Genomic DNA, 10,006 nt, shown 5'->3' on the forward strand with positions numbered 1-10,006 from the left:
TTCTAGACACACAGGCCATGCAGCATGCATGTAGCCGCCTGTGGCAGTCTTCTGTCAGAGACTGAGAGTAGGTATTCGAATAATGGATCGTCAGGAAGAGTTGACCTGTGAAGACGAGCTTAGGCGGGTGGTGGCACGGGGCTTGGAGCTGGCAGGAAGCCTGCAAGAAAAGGTGGAATCAGTGCCCACGGGCAGCCTGCTGGGCGATGATGACCGAATCCAGATGCGGTCCGTTTTACTCCAGGGCTCGCTTGAGATTGTGGAGCATATGAACCGCTTTATCGAGCTGTTAAAGAGTAATTGCGAGAAGCAAATTGTGGTAGTCCAGAATTTGGAAGCCGGTGCTCGTCATGAGAACTTGCAAGGTGCAGCACTAGGCTCTGCCAGCAGTCTGTGCGCATTCCAGTGGGCTACACAGAGCACTTGGACCGCTATATTTGGCGGAAAAGAACATCCAGGGCATCAAATACAAGAGGTCAGTAAATATGGTGAATATATATTGTTCGAATCTCATGCAAACAGCTGCTCGCCATGGTCTGCACATTTATCTAAGATTTTAAGTGGATTTTTCAATAGTTCTGATTCGTAAATCTCGCCTATAATTTTGCAGGAGCTACCTGGCCTTGAAGGTGTTACCCCTGAAGGTTTCGACGTCACGTACATCGACGCGCACACGTGCGCCTAAAGCATTCACATGCAGCAGCTCAACTTAGCATCTTTCCCATTGATTCATAATAATATTAATAATAATCAGAGAGGCAGGCCACATTTTTAATCAACTGTCTGCATTGCCTTTGCTCAATATTTCCGGCCCATCTCTTCAACATTTATACCACCCGTAATTGATCCGCGATCGCACCGGCACCTGATCGTGCCTCCTGCACAATTTGTAACCAGCAATTATACTAATCTGTTGACGACGACGACCAAAGCTAGCTCTTCATTTCTCAATTCTAATCATCAGAATACTCTAGCGCCTACTACAGCAGAGACAGTACATGTGAACCACACAAGCTTAATCCCATGCCCGTTTGTGAATCCTTTTGCGTCCCTCGAAGAAGGCGTCTAATGAACTAGAGACGACACGCCTAATTAATGTAATATTGCTCATATCTTTTGCTAGACTCAAACGCTGTGTGGGGCTAATTCCTCCCCCTCACGTCTTCGCATTTTTCCACAGCTTCTTGCTGCATCCGTACGAATCTGATTTGTTTGTGCACGCTCACATGTTCCCAAAGCATCTTGGTTTGTGTACATGTACACATTTTCTGTCTAGGTGGCTGGGTGTGCGCGCTCTTTGGTTTGGGGTATTGAGGGGGTTTGTTCAGCTATCTAGCCACCGGTGACATCGCATATAGTATTGAGCTAGGCTACCATAAGCCTTGAATGACACTGGTTTTATCATGCTACATTTGAATTTGTATAGCCAACATTGTTATTAACAAAGATTAAATATGAGAACTGTCATTAGCTAGGGCCTTAGTGAGCCCACTAGGCTAGTGATATTTTAAGTACATTTTTAATTTTTAAAATAGCTTAGAAAGGCTAGACCAAAGATTTCAGTTCATGGTGAAAAAGCTTGACTCTATGAGCAAGGAGTTTCATGATGAAATCTCAAGCTTGAGGCAAGATACGGATAAAGGTAAAGAAGTTTACGGTGGACCTATGTTGCAACCATATGCACCAAACAATTTTCCACCGATGGGGCCACCAGCTTATGGAGCATTTACGGGACCTCAACTTTCAAATACATTGCATACTCCTCGAGCTAGTATGCACCATGTTGATGGGAATCATGGGTCTATTATTGGAAAGGAAAAGATTCCTCCATCATTGAAGCATCAAGGTGGAACAAGTAAGCCTGGTATGCCTATGCATGGTCCTATGAATGGGGTTTCATCATTGCAAGGGAGAAATGTGGAAAAGAGTAAAGGCATAGTTTTGGAAGAATCAAGGGTGAATGGAAATTGGAATCACCCACACATGATTGGTCATCACTTTGATGAGATGGATCATCATCCTTCACACATGAGTGGTCATAACTTGAAAGAATGAAGGGTGAATAAAAATTGAAATCACCCACACATGAGTGGTCATCACTTTGATGAGATGTATCATCATCCTTCACACATGAGTGGTCATAACTTTGATGAGATGGATCATCATTTTAATTGGATGGAACCTAATCATGGTAGACCTCATCATCCTTCACACATGAGTGGTCATAACTTTGATGAGATGGGTCATCATTTTAATGGATGGAACCTAATCATGGTAGACCTCATCACTTCAATGAGTTTGGGGGCAATCATGCTAGACCGATTGAGCATAGACCGCATGTTCATCATTGAGGTGGATGAAGATGAATTTAAGGGAGTGAAGGACAAGTTGACTTTTACTAAGTTTTCAAGGGTGAAGGCTCAACCAATGAGGAGTTTAAAGATGGATCTTTACTTTGAACAAAGTCCTCGTAGTGATAGGGACAAGGTTTTGTTTCTTACTTTGCATCTAGAAGGTCATGTCCATGCATAGTGGCAGCACTTGAATGCTCATGGATATTTGATGAATGAGATGAGGAGAACCTTTGTTTCATCCCTTAATAGATCAAGGATAGTGGAGAAATGGGATAATCTCACTCAAATAGGCAATGTCAAGGATTGTGTGGACAAGTTCATGAAGTTTTCACTTCATGTGGAATGCTTGAGTGAGGAGTAAAAATTGAGGAAATTTATCAAAGGGCTACAAAACAACATCAAGGTAGATGTGGATTCTTAAAGGCCCGAAACCATCAAGGAGGCCATGCCTGCGAAGATCTATAAGGCAAACAAAGTATACACATGCTAGTGGAGCAAGGCATGAATTGGCTGATATTGGCACTTTAACTTTAGGCAAATCTTCAAGTAGAGTTTCTTATCACAGGAGTCCTCGTACATTCAACTTTAGGTAAATTTTCTGTGGAGAAGGTGGAAGGGAAAATTTTAGATTTAGTAACTCGTTTCCTCGACCTCCTCCAAATGGTGATGGGAAGCAAGTTGATACAAAAGCATCTAACAAGAGAAAGATTATCAAGGAAGATCATATTAATGATTTGAAGGCCAAGGTTTTGTGCTTCACGTGCGGTGACAAATGGAACAAGGATCATTGGAAGTTTTGTAAGGCCAAAATATGACCCTAAGAATTATTCTCACCAAACCTTTCCATGAAGATATTAAAGAAGATGTGGATGAATATGACGAGTATTTTGAAGATGCCAACAATGAATTTGAAGATGTAGAAAAGGATGTTGAATTCCCTCTTGACCCGAGTGGATCAAAGAAGGGATATGTTGACTATGATGATGGGTTACCATTGCCTATGTGCGACTATCATGATAAGGGCAATATGGCTACCCTATGAAAGATCTCAAGTGATGCCTATGCCGGTTGCAAAGAAGCAAATGCATTTAGGTTAAAGGCGTGCATTAATGGAAGGGTGGCACATATTTTGAGTGATAGTGATGTTGAGAGAGGGAGAGAGATGAGATAAGAGACACCACATATGCTCCACAAGAATGAATCATATTAGTCACAAGTCACATATATATAGGCAAGACCTAGAGTGAGTTAGGGCTAGCTATATATAGCTCCAACACCCCCACTCAAATAAAGGTCTCCAATTGTGAGTAAAAAAACCCTTGGAAGCACAAGGGAAAAACCCGAGCTCCTACATATAAATGTACAATGCCACCTTAAAGTCCATGTGCAATGTGCTTCTATATACAAAGTACAAAGAATAAATGTGCATGATGTGAAGTGTCCTAAAGTCTATAGGTTATGTACAAGTCTAGACAAAATTGACATCATGTGAGATGTGCTAATCTCCAAAAAGAGAAGCCGCCTCAACTCCAAGTTCTGATCGCAAAAGTGTAAACGGAGCTTCATGGAGTCCTTTGGTGAGAATGTCTGCAATCATTTGATCAGTTGGACAATGTTCTACCATTATTGCTCCTTTCCTTACTTCATGTCGAACATAGTGATAATGAACTACAATATGCTTTGGAGTTTCTATGTTGCATGTAGTCCTTGGCCAGACTAATAGCACTTTGGTTGTCACATCTAAGAGGAGTGCTTGAGGAAGGAGAATGACCAATACTCGTAAGCAATTGTCGAAGACAAACCAATTCACGAGCTGCTAAAGATGCAGCTACATATTCAGACTCTGTAGTAGAAACTGCAATACAGTGTTGTTTCTTTCTAGCCCAAGATACCAAACAACCATTGATAAAGAAGCAATTACCACTGGTGGATCGCATGGACAAGTTAGAGCTTGCCCAATTAGCATCTGAATAACCCAAAAGATAAAGAGAAGTTGATGAAGATATGTCTTCTTGACGGCGATATACAAGTCCAAAATCTGCAGTGCCCTTCAAGTACTTCAAAACACATTTAGCTTGAGACGAATGTCTTGTAGATGGAGAGGACAAGTATTGTTCTAACAGATTTGCTGCAAACAGAATATTAGGACGAGTGCTCATTCCCACAAATTGAAGATAACCAACAAGATTAGGGTTAATTTAAAGCTAATGATTCAGCCTTAATATTTGCAAAAGTACTCCTGGTAGAGCTTGCAAGACAAGGAGTGTTTGCTGAATGTGCAGTAGCCAATCCAAACTTTTGAACAATATCTTGTATAAACTTTGTTTCACGAAGAAGCAAAATACCATTGTGACGATACCTTTGAACTTGAATACCAAGGCATGAATGGATGTCGCCACAAGATCCACCATATCAAAGGCTGAGAATAAAACCTTTTTTACTTGTTGCATGAAACATAGATTATTAGACACAAGTATAGTGTCATCAACATAAAGGGCCAATATCACAAAATGCTTATCCACATTGCGCTTGATATAAAGATTTGGATCAGAGAAGCAAGAAACCAACCCTTGAGATGTGAGAAATTGAATCAATCTTGATGTACCATGATCGTGAAGCTTGTTTTAGTCCATAGAAAGCACGGTGGAGTTGGCATACAAGATGTTCCTTTCCGGGAGCTGTAAATCCTTCAGGTTGCTCCATATATATTTCCTCCTTTAAGTCTCCATTAAGAAAAGCCCTCTTAACATCCATTTGATGTATTTTCAAATCAAACTGAGTTGCAACAGCTAGTACTACTCGAATGCTTGTACTATGAACTATGGGTGAAAAAGTGTCATGATAGTCAATCCTTGCAATTTGTGAGTATCCCTTTGCAACTAAATGAGCTTTGAATTTATGAAGGGATCCATCTGCCTTGTTTTTATCTTGTAAACCTACTTACATTTGATAGGAGTACGATTAGAAGGTAGATTGGTAAGAACCTATGTAGCTTTCGAGATCAAAGACTAATGGCTTCCTTCCATTGTTCTTTTTGTGGAGAGGACATAGCTTCTGCATAAGGTGAAGAATCTTCACAAACAGCCAATACGTGATTAAAGGTTTTAAGATCATCATCATATACATGATTTGCACCGTGCTCAAGTTCAATAGGAAGATTAACATAGATATCAAGATCTGTAGCAGTCTCCTTTGAAACCGTAGGGTGAACATCAATAGACTTGTCTCCAGTATCCATGAAAAGAGTGTTGTCATCATGCAAATCATTGTGCAAAAGTAGAAAAGGAAAGGAAGTGAGTAATGTTTTTATATCATCAGCATCATCTGTGGACCACGAACCTCCCATCAATTGCTCATTGAATATAGCATCTCGACTAACAATTGCCTTTTGAGAACTTGGATCGTAAAACTTGTAACCCTTTGAGTTGTCAGAATAACCAATAAAAATAATCTTCAAACTTGAAGGTTCTAGCTTGTGTCGTGTCTCTTTTGGGGCATGAATATAAGCAATACACCCAAAGACTTTGAAATGTGCAATAGAAGGAGTTTGGCCTGTGTAAGCTGTGATTGGAATCTTACCAGAAGGTTCAGTAGTTGGAAAATGATTTTGAACAAAAACAGCTGTCAATACTGCTTCTGCCCAAAAAGAGCGAGATAATACAGAATGAATAAGCATGCATCTGATTGCATTCAAAATTATACAATTATTTTGCTCTGTAACTCCATTCTGTTGGGGGGAATATGGAATGGTATACACATGGTGGATGCCATGGTTGATGCAATGATCATGAAATAAGTTGGAAATATATTCACCACCATTATCACCTCGAAGAATTTTGACTCTTTGACCAGTGTGATTCTCCACAGATATTTGGTACCTCTTAAATGTGTCCAATGCTTCTAATTTATGTCGTAGCAAAAAGACATTTGTATACCATGAATAGTCATCAATAAAAGTAATGAAGTAACGGTAGCAAGACTTGGATGGAGGAAAGGGTCCACAAATATCAGTATGAATGAGATCCAAAAGATTATTTGAATGAATATTTGTAGACATTGGAAATGGCTTATGATGATGTTTTCCCAGAGCACAATATTCACATATCCCCATATGCGGGTGAAATTTGAGGTCCATACCTCTCACAAGATCATGACGATGAATATCAAGAAGCTTTGAGAAATTTGAGTGAGCAAACTGATGATGCCATAGCTTACAATCTAGATCTCCTAGAGCTGTAACAACATTTGCAACATCCTCATTCAATGAAAGTTCAAAGAGATTACCATGTCGAGGAGCAACCGCAATAGTGGTGCCATTCTTTTTGATGCGACACTTTGTATTATCAAATCCAACAAATAGACCAAGATCCACAAGCCGCAGAATAGAAAGTAAGTTTCTTTGTAAATCAGGAACATGTAAAACTCCTTGCAGTATTTTGGTTGAGGAAGAAGTTCCCAAATACAAGTCGCCAATACCCATTACTTGGCAAGTTGTATTATCAGCAAGATAAACCACTTTCTTGATAGGAATTCGATGATAATTGTGTAACCATTGCAATTGATATGTCATGTTCCCAGTAGCACCAGAATCAACAATAAAGAGAGAACCATCACGAACATGTAGTACCTTTTCTCGAGAGACATTATAATGAACCAAATTAGCCTCTTCATGAACATTGTCTTCATCAGGATTTTGTCGAGTAGCATAAGCTTGATTTCGAGCTTCATCATAACGCCTCTTGAAGCATCGACTGAATGAATGCCTTGTGCTCCCACAATATTCACATGTTGCAGAAGAGGAAGAACCCTTTGATAAACGAGGTTGCTTATTTGTAATGGACGTCTCCAGAGACAGCAAAGGCTGTCTCTGATTATGTGTACTCTTGGGCAATCATGACCGTTTAATGAGTTACCGACGTCTGACGATCATAACGTTGAGAATATTCAATTAAAGAAATACATGTATGCTCAAAGTCAATTCCATTCTTGTTAGATAATATAGTGACAATATTATCATACAAAGGATCCTTCACCGTATCATCAAGAAGGTGTGTAATCAATTGAGTTCGAGGAATAGGATCCCCTGCAGAGGCAGAACGCTGATTCATAATACCTTTGAATGATTTAATGTGACTAGACATGGATGTACCTACCTGGAATTGAAGCTTGCCTAGAAGATTACAGAGATACAGAATCTCTGTAACAGTTTTCTTCTCAAACATAGTGATAAGATAGTCCCATATAGCATATAAAAGATAGTCCCATATAGCATATGACATGGATAACAGATAAACATCTAGCATGAGTGAATCGTTAAGGGCAGAAATTATATACCGATGAGCAGCCTTATCACAACGAGACGAATCCAGTGTGCATAGAACAATTTCTGCCGATTCGTCTCCTTCCAAAATTAATAGCATCTTGTATTTCCAACCAGGAAATCCTTGGCCTTAGAAAAGAGGAATAGAACGTTGCTCAGAAGGAAATTCGTTAACAAGTATGGTGTTTGACATGTCAGGTTGTGAGAACACGTACAAGATAAGATCGCAAAACTTGCAGACCATGTACGAGATATGAGAAACGTAGCCAAAAATAGGCATGCACTAGATGACGAGCATAAAGTGATCATGTAAAGAATAGAACGTGAACCAAAATTAAAACTCTAAAAATGGAGACCCATGTCTCATGCACATAAGCAAACTTAGAGGTCCATAAAAAACAAAAATAATAATAAGAAAAAGCACCGCGTTAAGAAAAAGCACCATGTTATGACGCAACTTGCATGGCAAGTTTTGTATCTAATTGTAGCTTGTACAGCAAGCATCCGTCTGAAGCTTTCACAAAAAGCTTTGACGATCAACTTGTGCTTACGACTCAGAGACAACTACCTGTTTGCTCTCACAAAGAACTTGTTTTACTATTTTAGATGCAATTTGCCTAAACTGTCCTAACTTTTTACTTAGAACTCGGATTGACAAACCATTTTGATAGGATTCACCAACATTACCATCTACGTTTTGGTTTTAAGGACACGATCAAGAAACAATTCTAATTACAACAATTGGAGCTATAAAATCATGTAGGCAACACATAATCAAAGAACGAATCAACCCTACACAAAACTGTTACGAAAGATCAATCTTGTAAGAAATGAAATCATAATCATAAATTGAACAAGAAGACGTAGATGCTTCCCGTATGCTAGAATTGCTCTGATACCATGTTGAGAGAGGGAGAGAGACGAGACAAGAGACACCACATATGCTCCACAAGAATGAATCATATTAGTCACAAGTCACATATATATAGGCAAGACCTAGAGTGAGTTAGGGCTAGCTATATATCGCTCGAATAAGTGGAAGCACACATAAATTTTTTCAACACCAAATACATGTTCAGTCTCAAATTATAGACTATAGATTTATCTTTATGTGGAAATAGCTTCAAGTGGCTAATTGAGCAAAGATGGATTTCATAATGGTATGCAAAGATGTGAGATCGATTCTCACAAATGATTACACTTGCAAGGCTGATTTACTTGTATTGGATATAGGTCCCATTGAAATTGTTGTGAGATGTGATTGTTTGGTAACTCTTAGGTTGTTTCACATCAGTTTACAACAAGGGTATATGAGTTTCATGGATGTAAACCATGAGGTTACATTTACCGGAACTCATGTGCCAAGTATCAAGATAATGCAACACAACTCAAGAGGGAGCTAAAGAAAATGGGATGCATATATGTTTTATAGCTTTGCAAAGAAGAAAGCAATGAGAAAAAGGGGGAGTTTTTGCATAAAGGTATGAAGTAATTGTTAAAGGAGTATGAGGATGTGTTCCAAATGCCAAAGTGCTTGCTGAAAGGGAGGGGATCATGGGATAGATCTTGATCTGCATACCAAGCCCATTAACAAACCACCTTATAGATTGTTAAAAGTGGAGAAGGATAAAGTGGCAAAGCAACTGCAAGAGCTTATGGACATAGGATGGGTTACTTCTAGCCAATCACCTTTTGCAATCACCTTTTACATCACTCGTACTCCTTGTCAAGAAGAAGGATGGCACTTTTCGTATGTGTGGACTATAGGGATTTGAATAAATATACAATCAAGAATATATTCCCTATTTCACGAATTGATGAGTTGAAAGAGGTGCATGTTTCTTCTCCACTTGAGATTGATTTGAGATCTGGGTATCACCGATTTAAAATCAAGAAAGGTGATGAGTACAAAATAGAGAATTTCACACTGAGAGAGTTCTCTACCAGTATTTGGTTATGCCGTTTAGGTTGTGAAATGCACCAAAAATTTCAAGCCTTGATGAACAAGGTGCTTGGACCTTTCCTCTACAATTGGGTACTTATATTCTTTGATAGTATATTGATATATAGCAAAGGGGTGAAGGCGCACTAAGTGCATGTAAGGACTATATTTGATGCTTTACGATCCAATAACTTGTATGCAAAGGAGAGAAAATGTACATTTATGGCACAAAAGGTTGAGTGTCTTCTTGGGCACATAGTGAGCAAAGAAGGAATTAAGGTGGATCTTAAGAAGTTTCAGTGTGTTAAGAATTGACCCATGCCTACAAAGACCACTCAATTAAGGTGATTCTTGGGCTTGTCATCATTCTATAGGAGGTTTATTAAGAGC

The 10,006-nt window shown here is 39.2% G+C and overlaps 1 protein-coding gene across 1 annotated transcript; it reads left to right on the top strand.

The window, feature by feature from the left end:
- Positions 1 to 207: 207 nt before the first annotated feature.
- On the top strand, positions 208 to 991 carry LOC147625855 (uncharacterized). The gene is made up of 2 exons (XM_086817846.1): positions 208 to 475; positions 611 to 991. The coding sequence occupies exons 1-2, from the start codon at positions 224 to 226 to the stop codon at positions 683 to 685; spliced, it is 327 nt and encodes a 108-aa protein (XP_086673972.1). The 5' UTR covers positions 208 to 223; the 3' UTR covers positions 686 to 991.
- Positions 992 to 10,006: the final 9,015 nt, after the last annotated feature.

Source organism: Cibotium barometz, chromosome 23 (genome assembly GCF_041138505.1).
Source record: "Cibotium barometz isolate CiBa-2024 chromosome 23, ASM4113850v1, whole genome shotgun sequence".
Lineage (NCBI taxonomy): Eukaryota > Viridiplantae > Streptophyta > Polypodiopsida > Cyatheales > Cibotiaceae > Cibotium > Cibotium barometz.

Excerpts from the sequence above, each read along its gene's own strand:
- LOC147625855 (XM_086817846.1), top strand. The coding sequence starts at position 224 with ATGCGGTCCGTTTTACTCCAGGGCTCGCTTGAGATTGTGGAGCATATG. Across the intron at positions 476-610 it reads CAGGGCATCAAATACAAGAG|GAGCTACCTGGCCTTGAAGG; the intron begins GTCAGTAAATAT and ends ATAATTTTGCAG.